Here is a 13,949-nt window from a genome sequence, read left to right on the forward strand (position 1 = left end):
CCACATTTGCCTCTTTGAGTGGCTGATTCCACTGACTGGGAGACCCCTCAGGTCATCCATCTGGTCATACAGAAGAATCTCCTCTTCATTTTCAAAAAGAGTCTGTTTTATTTATTTGATTTTATTTGTGAGGGTGTCTGAGTACCTAGAGATGGTCAGGGGTTAATCCTGGCTCTTGCTCAGATGGCTCTGTCAGTACCCAGGGCATGGTGTGTGGTGCTGGGGAGTGGAACTAGGTTCCTGCTGATACACGCACGCGTGAGGTTTCCTCTGCGCCATCCCTGGCTCCGAAGGATCTCCTTCCTAGATATGGATGAGAATATTTCAGGCCACTGTAAGGGGGACGGCTGTGATAGTTGGTACTGGGAGTCATGGAAGGGAGTGGGGCCTGGTTTCATTTCTCTGAGCTCAGAATTGATCTTGCACTTAGAAGTCCCAAATACTCAACAGGAAACTGTAGGATTGATACATATTCAGCCAAAGTCACAGGATGCAAAACCAACACAAAAGTTGGCTGCATTTCTAGGCTCCATCTGAGAGGCAAATAATCTCACTAGCAGTGACATGAAAAAGAATAAAATAATTAGAAATTTCACAAAGGAGGTGAGAGACTTACATACTGAAAAAGAGAACATTTGGGGAAAAAAATTAATGGAGATGCAGATGTACCATGTTCATAGATGGGAAACTTAAGGTCATTAACCTGAGCCGGAGAGACAGCACAGTGAGTAAGCACTTGCCACATATGGCCAGCCAAGCTTCAGTTCCCGGCATCCCACATGGTCCCTTGAGCCCTATCTGAGGCCACTGGCCTCTGTGTCTGGCCTTGTCAGTGGGCGGTCTGTCCCCTGGGAGGGCTGTCCGCCCTCTCAGCAGCAAGGAGGAAGCCACCGTGGGTGTGGGTGTTGGCCAGGAGGACAGTGCTGGGACAGTGCCCTCTCCAGAAGCAGAGGCCAGCGAGGGGACCATGTCCCTCTCCTTTGGGTGAAGCTGCTCCCGGGACTCCCCTCCTGCTGCTGTGGCGGGGAGGGAAGCACTGAGTTGTGTGTGACCCCGAGCTGCCCACCTGTGTCCACTCGTCCCTGCTTCCCACGGTTCACATCTGGAGGCTTAAAACATGCCCGAGGGTGACAGTCAGGAGCAGATGCATGAAGTGACAGTCTGGTCCCCTGGCAAAGACTGAAGGCCCACCAGCTGCCTGGATGTGGCCCAGCCCAGGGGGCCAGCTCTGGGCGTGGGCTCTCCTGACCCTCGCTGGTGTTTCCCCCACATTCTCCCAGGATGAAGCCAATTCCACCTGACAGACTCTGGCACCGGAGCTCCTGGCACGTTGCTGACCCTGGTGCAGTGGATGGCATAGAACACACCTCATCGTCTCTGCCGACTAGCCATCCCTTGGCCAACAAGCGTCCGGATTGCGATGGACAATATGCTGCTAGGTGGACAGCAGCGATGACACTCGCTGTGCTCTTGGAGGCGGCTCTGCACCCCCTGGGAGAGGCCCGGCCGAGCCGGGTGGGGAAGCCCACAGTGTCCTCCTACACTCCTACCGATGGTGCCTGAGAACGCCTCTGTGCCCACATGGTCCTGACTTGTGGTCACTGCAGCTTCCGAAGTCAGCTAAGCTGGATGTCTTCTCATTGACCTGGTGGTCTGGGGTAACAGGTGTCTCTCTACCTACCTATGAGCTCTGGGCGCTGTGGGCCAGGCAGAGGAGGGGCTGGCATGGAGCTGCCACGTTCCAAGTGGTCGGGGTGCCCTGTGTGCAGAGCCAGGCCTTAGCGCCTGCAGAGCTGGGGTGGACGTGGCAAGGAGCCTGGTGGGTGCCGAGAAGGGTGGAGGCCACTGCAGCAGCTCACAACAGATGGAGGGTTCAGGGTGGTCGTGAGCATCCTGGCCCCGGCCCCACCGGGGGTGTGGCCTTTCATAAGGTCTGGAAGGGACAGCGGCCCGTGTCCCTCCCTGTTGGCCTGTGCCCGCGCTGACGGCTGCTGAGGTCAGGAGAAAGTGCAAGGCGTCCTTTTTTCCCTGAAAAGATTCTGTACTGAGCAGGACCCATTTGATCTTCCCATTGCTTTGATGAAAACTTTCCCCAAAATAAAGCCATTGTGAAGCCTGACAAAGCAAACAGCTCACTGGCGGGCTGCGGGTGGGGGATGCTCGAGCAGGCCAGCCTTGCCTGGGTAGCACCGTCCACCCCTCTGTGGGCAGCCCCCAGATAGATGGCTCTGCGTGCTGAGATACAAGGCCTGATGTGACAGGGAGGGAGTGGGTGGCAGGGCCAAGCCTCAAGCCAGGCTTCCGCGGAGGCTGATCTGACACCCAGGGGTGCACATACCCAAGCCCCAGTCTTGGTGATCCCACACAGGAGGCTGGGCCCGCACACGGCATAGGCACACACGTGCACACATTTGTGCATGTGCTCACACGTACCACACGTGCACCCCCCCACCTCCACATACATGCATACACACAGACCCACAGATAATTCATGTGTACAGGTTAACATATGTATGCACACATACAAATGCATGCACGAAACACGCATTCACACGGGCGCAAATATGGCCACATGTGCACATTCTCAAATATACACTTGTTCACATCACATTTATTTCAGTCATTTATTTAAATAGGTTCCTTTCTTTAAAATCACTGTGAGACAGACCCTTATAAAGCTGCTCATGATCAGATTTCAGTCATACAGGGTTCCAACACACTCCACCAGTGTACATTTCCCAGCACCAGAATCCCCATCACCACCCTCCACCTCCCTTCAGGCACTTTTATTCTTTCTCTTCCTCTCTCTCTCTTTCTCCCTCTCCCTCGCTCCTTCTCTCCTTCTCTCCCTCTCTCTCTCCCCCCCCCCTCTCTCTCTCTCTCCCTCTCCCTCCTTTTTCACATTACCTTTAAACACTGATACACATAAGCATGGGCTGGAGCAATAGCACAGCGGATAGGGCGTTTACCTTGCACGCGGCCGGCCCGAGTTCGATTCCTCCATCCCTCTCAGAGAACCCGGCAAGCTAGCGAGAGTATCCCGCCCGCACAGCAGAGTATGGCATGCTCCTCGTGGCGTATTAGATATGCCAAAACAGTAACAAATCACACAATGGAGATGTTATTAGTGTCCGCTTGAGCAAATCAATGAACAATGGGAGGACAGTGCAGGACAGTGCTACACATAAGCATGCTTAAACACGCAGTTGCACACATCTACATATACAAATATGCACACATACATGTATGCGCTCACACATATTTACAAACTTGCATAGTACAGGCACACACACTCACATGATCAAAGTAACACACACACGAATACACACACACACACACACACACACACACTCCCTTTACTTCAGAGACCAAGTGCTGGCAGCTCGTGGGCAGTTGGGAGGATTTTCACAGATAAAGAAGTGCTGGTTGCTCCCCCTCAGCAGGCCCCTGTCTCCGGCTTCTTGCCCGCCGACTCCCTGTGAGTTCTCAGGGGTCCCTCAGAGGGGTCTGGAGATCCCTCATGGTCTCAGTGCTTCATGCGGAGAGACCTGCTGTCCACTCCTGCCTGGGTTCTCTGCGGGGGCCCTGCCCTGCGTTCACGGCTGAGACCCCCCAGGCTTAGCATAGTGAATCCCACCCGAGGAGCACCTTGTCCACCCCGGAGCTTCAGAACCAAGTGATGCTGCTGTCTGTGGGAGACGGCCTTGGAGCCGGGGTCCAAAACAGAGGACGGGAAGTGCACTGCAGGGCTGCGCCCCGACACACGGGGACAGCATGTGTGACTGGTTCTTCCTGAGTGGTTTGTTTCAGTCAACACCCTGTTGTCACCACTCAGGGTCAGATGTGGCATCGGAGCCCTCACCCACATCGGGTCTGTAATCCACCTTTAATCCATTTACTCAGTGAATTGAAAGCAGAACCTGGGTGTTGACAGACGGCTTTAGTTGGCTTCTGTGTCGTCTGTGGAGGCTCTGCGCTCACTTAATCTGCGAGACAGGGATGCTAAACGTATTGTTTATGCATGGTAGTAGGTGGGTAGATGCGGGCAGACGCACACAGGGGAGAGTATTTTCATGTTAAATCCGGATGCACAAAAACCGAAAGACTGTACTTGCAGCTGAGAAAAAAAATTCTAATATTGTGATTCAGCCTAAAGTTTTATTGAATGTGTGATCAGCCTTATTTCCATGGCGAGACATTACGGATTTGAGTGTGGCAATAACAGTGCTCACGGGACCCTATCTGTGCAGGGCAGGGGCGGGAGCCGGCAGGGTCTGGCTTCCTTTTCTCCATTTGGCTTTCGAAAAAGAGAATTTAAAATATTCTCACCTCCAACCTTGATTCCTTCTATTCCTTAAACATCTGCTTTGTACCACAAGACTTATTTTGGAATTCAGGGCAGGTACGCATGTTCACGTACATCTGAACGCGCGTCGCAGGCTGTGTCTGTCCAATCATCTAAAGTTTCCTCCAACCTTTGAAACAGGGAACTGCTGCTGCTGCACGCACACACACATACACACACATGCATGCATGGGCAGAGGGGGCGGGGTGTGTGGGAAGCAGATGCTCAGGTTCCTCTGCCCATGGGTGCAGACACCTCCACACACTCCCTGCACCAGGTGTGTGTGCACCCCACACAGGAGCACCCCCCAGGTGCTCACACACCCTCACACACACAACCAACTCCCCACACCTGCACATACACCCGCACACCCACACCCACCACAGATGCACCCCACCCCCAGGCACACAAACCCACACACGCACACCACATCTGCACATACACATGCACACCCCCCCACACACAGGAGCACCCCTACCCCAGATGCAAACACACCCTCACACACATATACCCCATATCTGCACATATTTATGTACACACACACCCACATACAGGTGCACCCCTCCCCCAGGCGCACACACACCTTTACCCCACAGAGGTACACTCCAACCTCTCAAACACCCGCACAATCCCCTCATACACACCTGTACACACAGGTGCACCCCGACCCCAGGTGTTCACAACTCTTACACATCTGCACACACACATACCCTCACACACACCTGCATGAATAGGCAAACACCCACACATAGTGGAACACACCTGCACACACACTTGTACACAAGTACAAAGACCTGCACACAGGAGCACACACACCTGCACACACCTGCATACACACTTGCACATATATATGGAGACATGCACACACCTGCACACACAGCTGCATGGAGGGGCAAACATCAGCACATACCTGCACCCCACCCCCACACCTGCACACAAGCACGCACACACAAGCACTCGCCTACCTCTCATCGGTGCACAGAGGTATACACACGACACCCTTTCACACACACAGATGCAAGCACCGTTCATAGATATACACCTGCACACAGGCATGACCCCGGGTGGCACCCCACAGACCCGCTCTTCCCCATCCCAGAACTGGCGGGGGCACCTGGATCGCCCCTGCCCCTGCCACACATGGCCCGGGCACGGCTCAGAGATGCTGTGTGGGAACCTCACGTCCTAGGGCAGACCCATCCCTACCCATGGCCACCGCCCGGTCTGCCCTTGCTACCCGCAAAGAGTCCAGCAGGAGGAGCATCTCTCCTGGGACCACGTGCCAAGGCCAGAAGCGTCTGTCCTGGCTCTGGTTCTTTCCCAGGGCCATTCCTTGGCAGTCGCGTGTCCCTGCTCCCCTCCTCGGAGGCAGGGGTGCCCAAGGCCAGAGGGCGCCCTGACAGCAGGAGAGGAGCGGGAGAGCCGGACACAGGAAAGAGTCTGTTTTAGAGGAGGAGGGGCGACACCCTTCCTTCTCAGGACAGATCTCAGGGAGCCAGGGGAGGGGCCAGGCTCCAGAGACTGCAAGCAGGAGTACCTCACTCTGGCATGCGCTGCTTTCTCGTCCTTCAACATGCACACATACACAGCTATGTGCACACATGCACACTCCACTGATGCAGAGACACAGAACACGCAGGCCAGGTACTTGTGCACACATACACACACAGACACATATGCACACACACAGAGACACAGACACACACAGGCACAGGCAGAAAGACATAGCACATACATTTGCACACACATGCTTATAGAGACACAGAGACAGACACACAGAGACATAGACACAGATACATGTGCACAGATACACACAGACACACACAAAGAAGACGCTTGTGCACACATACACACAGACACATGTGCACAGACACATGCACACACAGACATAGATGTGTACAGGCAGAGAGACGCACATGTGTACACACAGACACAAACGTGCACATGGACACACATGCACACACACTGACACACAGGTGTACACAGACACGAATGTGCACATACAGATACATGCACACACAGATACACATAAGCCCACAGACACATGTGCACATGCAGATACATGTGTGCACAGACAGTATTAACAACACAGCTCTGCTTTAGAAGTGAGCTACTCCCATTCCTGGGCTCGCTGGAATCAGGCGTCCCTCTTGAACCCTGGTCTTGAATGGAAGCAGTGCTTCCAGTTAGTGCCTTTCCGCACCAGCGCTGACCGCAGGCTGGACTGGCCGTCTGGAGTGTGTGTGGCAACCGCCAGCAGCCCCTCAGCTCCCTCTGCGGGACGAGCCAGAGCCATGGCTGGCTGAGCACCCTCCAGGGGAGTCCACGGGAATGAACCCCACGCGGGTGAGGCCATGCGGGTGAGGTTCGTGTGGTGAAGCTCACATGAACGAGTCCTTCTGGGGAATATGGTCATCAGCACCAGTCCCTGGCCGCATAGGCTGCACCATCGCAGACCTGCGTCCCTGTAAGGACACGTCTGTCCCCATAGCCATGTGCACAGGGCTGGGCTGTGATGCTGTCAAATGTAGAGGATACACCTGAGAAACTGACGCAGAGCCCACCCCAGACCCTCGGAAACTGTCGGAGCGGTGCAGAGTCCACCTTGGGCCCTTGGAAATGAGGAGTGGAGATTCTACCTCAACCAAACAGTGTGAAGATGAATGAAGTCAAGAGCCCGGAGAAACAGCCTGGAGTGGGCTGAGGGCACTCTGGGGTCAGGGTGCTCAGACCTGAGTCCCTTCCCTCATCAAAGAGGGGAGGACAGATGCTCCTAGGACACCTGCTGAGAGCCCAGGGTCACCCCCCCCCCCCCCCCCGCCATGCCTCCACCGCAGCAGAGATCAGCCCCTGCATGAATACATCTGATACACACTGGCTCTGGACACCTAAGTCTCTGTTCACACTGCCAGACACTTGATTTGGGGAGGTGGGGTCCTCAGTCACTTGGCGCCCCCTTGGCCAGCAACTGCCCCCCAAGGCAGCTTAGCAGGTCCCCTTCTATGGGGGGGGCTCATCTGAGGACCCAAGAGAGCCCCACCCCACCCCCCTCTCCCGTCCAGGGATGAACAGGTTTGTCCCCGAGCAAGATCTGTGCATGGCGCCTTCCTCGGGCATGCCGTTGCCCTGCTTTGCCTCCTGGATGCTGTCTCTGAGCCCAGCACGGACCCTCTCTGCTCTCTGCATGCCAGGTCCGGCATGAGCTCATGTTGGATGCGAATGGCAGCTGCTCTGCGTGTGTGTGAGAGTGTGTGTGTTGTGTGAGTGTGTGTTGTGTAAGTGTGTGTGTGTGTGTGTGTGTGTGTGTGTGTGCTTTACAGCAAAGTACTCTGGGAGCCCTTCCCTGCCAGAGCCCCAGGTACCATTTGTACTCCTTCCCCATCAACAAAAATAACAAAGCAAAGTTATTTTGCTGGGCTTCATACTCAGGATAACAGACAAGAAGACTCTAGGCTAACAGCTCATTTGCAAGTACTTATTGTTCACCCGGGAGCGAGCCCTGTCCCTGCTGCTCCCCTGCCCCAGTAGGGCTCCTGCGGGAAAGACCCTGTGTTGCGGGAGCCTCATTTGCAGCCAGCGAAGCATCTGAGGCCACGGGCCAGAGCCCATTCCTCTACAGCAAAATAAGCCAGTGGATATGGGGAGCTCGGGATTTAATCTCCCACGAGAAGCGTCTCGGAGCCAGGAAGTGGCCCGCACACCCGCCCAGCGCAGGGCTGGGCTGACTCACCAAGAGAGCAGCGGGGGGTGTGGGATCCCAGCCGCAGTGGGGTCTGGGGCCAGGCAGGGACTGGACAGACCTGCCCCCCTTCTGAGGGTGAAGCCCCTTTATTGGAGACGGGCACGTCCTTGAGAGGAGCATCTCGCAGGCTTAGTGAGGTGCCTCCACGGCTCTCCGAGCAGCCGAGTGTCTCCCAGCACGGGTTCCAGGGGCTCATCTTGCTGGAGACGCAGAGAGGCTGACGGAGCCCTTCGACTCCGTGAGGGGTCTGGAACTCCGCGTCCCTGTCCCTTTGTGTTCAGAGTTTTAAGACGTTCCTGATGACGCTTTCCATGTGGAAATGTCTCCTTTTAGAGAGCGTGTTTGCTGGTAATTAAAAGCCCAATTTACCAATGCAATTTCTTTTTAGAAATATTATTTAAACGATGAGGACCAGAGTCATAGAATTATTTTTGGCTTCATGTGCTGTTCGAGACTATCCTTATTACTAAAAACACAGACATGACTCTCCTGCATTTCAGAAAAGGGAGAAAGCACCCACGGCAGAGCTGAGGTGTTGGACTGACCTGACCTTGTGCACAGACAGCAACATGCGAACATGTAACAGAAGAACGGCGGCACACAAACGGGCAACTATATACAATGCAATAAAAAATAGATGCTTATTGGTTTTCAAATTCAGCATCAGAAGCTGTAGGGCATAAGTCATGTTTTCTGCCTTAAAGAAGCAACGTCCGTAGTCCGAGTCTCCTTCCTTTTCCTTATCCGACGCCCTCCCGGGAGGCCCCACAGCCCCAAGCAGCCGTGTTTAGCTATGGATACATGAATCTCATATTTTTATTCTAAATCCAAGTCCACTCATCATATCTAATGCCCTCGAAGCAATCTCAAATTACTGCTATTACACGGGTCACTAGGAACCAGAGCTTGGCCACAGACTTGAGAAGAGAAAGGGGAAAAGCCTCACAGAGATGCGAGAGCGAGCGGTTTAATCAATTTAATTTTGTCACTAATCCAGCCCTTTCCCGCGATCTGTCAGCCTGTGTGAGAGCGGCGAGAGGGTCGGCCGCCGGAGCTGTTCCCCTCACACTGGCTCTTTCCTACATCTTCATGGTGCTGGAACGCCTTTTCTCGTCCGTCTGCTTCCCCTCCTCAGTGCCCCTCACCAACTTTTTCATTTGCGTTTTAGAGTGCTGGTCCTCCAGCCCCTTCCCGGCTCACAGGCACGGGCAGCCCTGAGCGATCACTGCCAACATTCTCTGAGACCTGGCAAACCCCCGCCTGCTTCTGCGCCCAGGGTCCTGGGAAGCCTGTCCCAGCAGAGCTCGTGGACGAGGCCCTGTGGGTCTGAGGGAGCCAGGGAGACCCCCTCTAAGCAGGTGGCTCGGAGCCTCCCTGTGGCCCATAACTTAGACGGCGGTACAAATATTTGCTACAAAAATATATTTCATGCTCCCCAAAGCTGCGTTCAGGAAAACGACCACCACAAAAGAGAGCCAGCTGGGCAGGCGGGTCAGAGGTCGGAGCCCAGAGGCTTCCCCAGTCTGTGGGGCCCCTCTCACCTTACCAGCCGGCGGTGCCAGGGAAGCACCTTGTGGCTCTCTTTCATTTCTCTCCGTCATAGACCCCGCGCTCGGCAGCTCACAGCACCCACCCAGCGCTGCCACTGCGCCCCGATTCTCTGAGTCTCTGAGTGAATGAGTGTCAGAACCAGGCCGGGTGGGTTTCTTGCTGTTGTCAGTAATGTCCCTGAACCGTGTGGAGCAAATCAGGCAGCTCCTGGCGCCGTTTCCCCGCACCGAGGCCCCTTCTGCTGTGCACAGAGCAGAGAGGTGGTCCCTGCTGCTATTCCTGGGGGCTGTGCCTGAGGCGAGCTGGGGCAGGGGTGAGCGAGAGTCCTCCTCAAAGACCCCGAAAGACATAGACAGGTCCAGTCATTGCACAGGCAGGCCCAGGGTCCCTCCCCAGAGCCCCGGTTAGGTGCTCTGTGTGGCCGAGAGGAGAAGCCTTGGGTCCCTGTGGTGGGTGTTGGGTGGCCCAGGCTCCCCAACTCCCCAGCAGTGCCAGAGCCAGCTGGGTCCTCATCCCCGAGACAGGTGGGGGAGAAGGTCCTGTGATGGCTAAGAATTGGGGTGCGGCCAGCACCTTGGGTACAGGCCAAGTCCCCAAACCACTGTAGGTGCTGCGTGGACACCCACTGAGGTGAACATGCGTCTCACAGTCAGAGGAACACAAAGGTGGAGGCTGCTGCTATCAGAGGCTGGGCCACAGCGCTGGGTCTGGGGCTTGTGGCCCTGGGTCCCCGTTCCCATTGACCATTCTGCTCAGTTCAGAGGAAAGCAAGCATGAGAAACGGCCCAGGATCGCACCAAGAGGGTCTCGAGGCTCTCCTGGCCCCCTCCCCTAAGATGGGCGAGGGTCTCTGCCAGCCTCGGAATGGCCCGTCCGTCCACAGACGCCCCGAGGACTCTGCTTGCCACCGGACTAAGGACAGAGGCACGTTCAAGAAAGCCAGGCCACGGCTGCTCGGCCGACTGTGCTCACGGCAGCTGTAGCCGAGCTGAGACTGTGCTCACGGCGGCTGTAGCCGAGCTGACATCAGAGGAGGGCTTCCGGACCCCCGTTCCTTCCCGCTGCCCGCCGGCTAAGCCTGCTTGCTTGGCATGTGGGAGTGAGAAAAATGAATTTGGAGCATATCTCCGATGCTTTCTCTGGAGTTAGCGTGAACTATTATTCCAGACCTTGACTTTGAGTATCTATAAATACATGTGTCTAAGAATATTGAGACGCACCAACACCTGATTCCTATGAGACCTCATTTCCTCTTTTCTCTTTTTAGAAGTTTGATTCACGAAACGAGTCTGTGACTCTCCAGGCCAGTGCCACTTTGGTTACTATTATTTCTGGAAGAAGACACACACAGATCCGCTTCAGAAGAAAACGTTCAGAGAGCAGCGTGAACAGCTGCGTGCGTTTAACAGCTAAGACTCACGGAGAGCGAGAGATCAGCCTGTGACACCCGGTCACACACACACAGACACACACACAGACACACACACACAGACACACAGACACACACACACACACACACACACACACACACACACACACACCTCCAGGAAGTTGTCAGCACACAGGGGTCCAGACAGCGGCCACGGGAGCAGGCCTGGGTGCCCAGACTAGAGGCTGGTGGGGTGACACGGGTAAGGGCTGCCCCGCAGATGAACCCGGCCCTGGGTGTGTGGGAGAGGGTGGCCGCCCCAGGGCCGTCTGGCCCAGCCTCGGGTGAAGTGAGAGTCAGACCCTGGGCTTGTCTCCAGCTGCTTTCCAGGAGAGAACTACTCTCCTCAGGGCCAGAACCGCTCAGACCCGCACGCTGCAAACAGCAGCAGTGAGCCGTGAACTTTCCATACTGGTTCCTCCGGGAGCCCGTGCCAGGCACTTGCAGGGCTTTGGCGGCGGGCATGGTCCCCCTGACCCTGGGACGGGCAGGGTCAGCGGCAACCTGTCTGGCTCCGCTGCCGTCTCCCTCCCCACGGCTTCCTCTCCTCTGAATCAGGACTTGGTGGGACCAGCCCGAGACTCTGTGGGTTGTTTACAGAATCACCCCTGGAGCAGCTGTGGGCCAATTTGGGGAGGCGAAGGCAGGGCTTGGCGGGCTCCTCTTCCCCAGCAATTTGGAAGGAAAGGTGGGCTCGGTGTCCCAGCTCTGCCTTGGGCGCACGGCCTTTGGGCGGGGAGTGGACGAGGGGAGGGCGCCACAGACCCTGCCCGGCTTCGGCATGCTTCGGGGGCAGGGGCCAGAGGCGCGGGCGGACCCGTCCGACCGCGGCCCCTCTCGGGAGTCCCGGCCCTTTCCAAGGGGCTCAAACTCGGAGCGAGTGGGAGCAGCGCCCGCCCAGCCCAGCCTGCGGCGCGACCGGCGCCGTCCTACCTTTCCTCTTGGACCGCCGCCGCCGCCGCCTCTTGCACTTGCACCGGAGTTGCCCGCTGAGCCCTCCAGCTCCTCGGCTGCTGCCCAGCACGGAGGCCATGCCGCGCAGGGGTCTGCGGGAGCGTCCGTCCGCGGGCAGGCTCACCTTCGGCCGCCGGCTCGCGCTTCTGCGAGCGAGCGCGGGAGGCTCACTTTCAGAGGCTGGTCGCCGGCTCCCTCCCGCTGGGCGCCCGGCCGCGCCGCTGGCCGCAGGTGTGCCTGGCCCGGAGGGCCTCCTCCTCCAGGCCGCCCGCTAGCTCTGGCTCGGCAGTCGCTCTGGCTTCCACTTTGCGCCTCGGCTAGTTGTTTGGCACCAGCCACTTTGAAGCCAATCACGCAGGGAGCTTGTCTATTTGCTGCTGCAAAGTCTAATTAGATCCAATCGCAGCTGCCTGCTGGCTCTGACATCAGCGCCACCAGCCCTTTCCAGCCCGTCAGTCTGCAAACTCAGCTCCTGTTTGGGGCTGCCAGGACGGGAGGAGGCTGCCGGGAGGGCGGCAGAGGCAGCGTCCTGGGCGAGGGTCCCGCTGCACAGCGGCGCCTCAGCCGCTAGAGAGAGACGCGGCCTCTTCCTCCGAGCGTTTTCGCCCGTGAATCCACTGAGCTACTCCCCCAGAAGTACAAGGAGGCTTTTCTCCCCTGCCGGGCTGTGTGTCTCACAGGGCTGGTTTGTCTGTTGCTCTGTGTTTGTTTTGTTTTGCCCCCACCCCCAACCCCATCCCATGGCCATGAAAATCGGGCATTGTGGCAGAGGTGGGCGCTCACAGCAAAGCCGGATTTTAGCGAGAGGGATCTCAGAGGGCTGCCGTCTTCAGGGAGTCATTAAATGAAAGGGTGGGGGAGCAAGAGGGCTTGCACCTGAGTTTTGCGGCCACATGGAATATCCAGACGAAAGAAAGTGTGCTTCTAAGGAGGTGGACCTCAGCCTGGGAGAGTTCCGAGCAGTGTCCCGGGGCCTGCCCAAGAGCCGGCGGTTGCAGCATGGAATAGAAGGAGTGCGCTCAGTCTCCGTCTAAATCTTTCGTGGCTCCTTCCAACTGCGTCCTGCACCCCTGCGGTGGCCTCCACGAGCTGCTGGGGTGACGGGGGACGTGCAGGCGGTGCCCTGGTCTTGGCCGGCTTGCATGCACCTCCCCAGCTGCTCGTGAGCGCAGGTACTTGCAGATCAGTTTCTTTTCCTAAGCAAAGAGGATCCCTGTTAGAGCACGGGGGACAGCGAGGCTGTCTGGATTCTAGGGGGTGAGCCTCAGCTGCGTTTCTGTTGGTGAGTGAGAGAGTGTGATGCCTTCGGACCTCCAGCCTGACCCCACAGAGAGGCAGGAGAACATAGCCTGAGGCCAGGGAGAGGCGGGTGTGGCCAGCTCGGTCCAGGACAACGAGTGCCGGAGGGGCCGAGAAGCAGGTGTGGGGCTCCCGAGAGGTCCTCCCCTGCTCTGGGGCCTGACCACAGAGGAGAGGTGGGGGAAGGCGCACTGTGGCAAGGTGCCCTTCAGCTGGTGCTTTGGCAGCCAAGGGGCTCAGCCCAGTGCCCTGCGCCGCCCCACTCATGCAGGGCAGCCTCTGACCCAGGGGGACGGCGCCCTCAGTATAAGCCTGGCTCAGCCATGGACCAGCGCCTGACCCCACATTCCTGAGACCTCTGATTTGGGGGCACTGGAACGGTGCTACTCTGGCGTGCGTTACTTGCTCGATTGAGCACGGACACGGACACAGGGGCTGCCAGGGTGGTGTGGTCTGGGAGGAGGGAGGGTGGGAGGTGCGCAGAGCCGCCTAAACTCCTGGATGGCTTGAAGTGAGCGGAGCCGCACTGACAATCTGCCACTCTCCCGAGGAGCCGCGCTGCCTTTTGTCTGTCTCCTGGATCGCTGCTTGAGCTGGAGGGCAGCAGGAGCCAGGAATGGGAAGTCCGA

General features: G+C 57.1%; 1 protein-coding gene across 1 annotated transcript in view; it reads right to left on the minus strand.

Annotated features, from left to right (window-relative positions):
* The window catches only part of ADARB2 (adenosine deaminase RNA specific B2 (inactive)), a 140,348-nt gene extending 128,204 nt beyond the window's left edge, over nt 1–12,144 (minus strand). Inside the window, exon 1 of the mRNA XM_056114707.1 lies at nt 12,001–12,144. Within this exon, the coding sequence (XP_055970682.1) occupies nt 12,001–12,100 (100 nt within the window). The 5' untranslated portion in view covers nt 12,101–12,144. The remainder of the gene's footprint in view (nt 1–12,000) is intronic.
* Between the last annotated feature and the right edge of the window lie 1,805 nt (nt 12,145–13,949).

This window comes from Sorex fumeus, unplaced genomic scaffold (assembly GCF_029834395.1).
Source record: "Sorex fumeus unplaced genomic scaffold, SorFum_2.1 ptg000026l, whole genome shotgun sequence".
NCBI lineage: Eukaryota > Metazoa > Chordata > Mammalia > Eulipotyphla > Soricidae > Sorex > Sorex fumeus.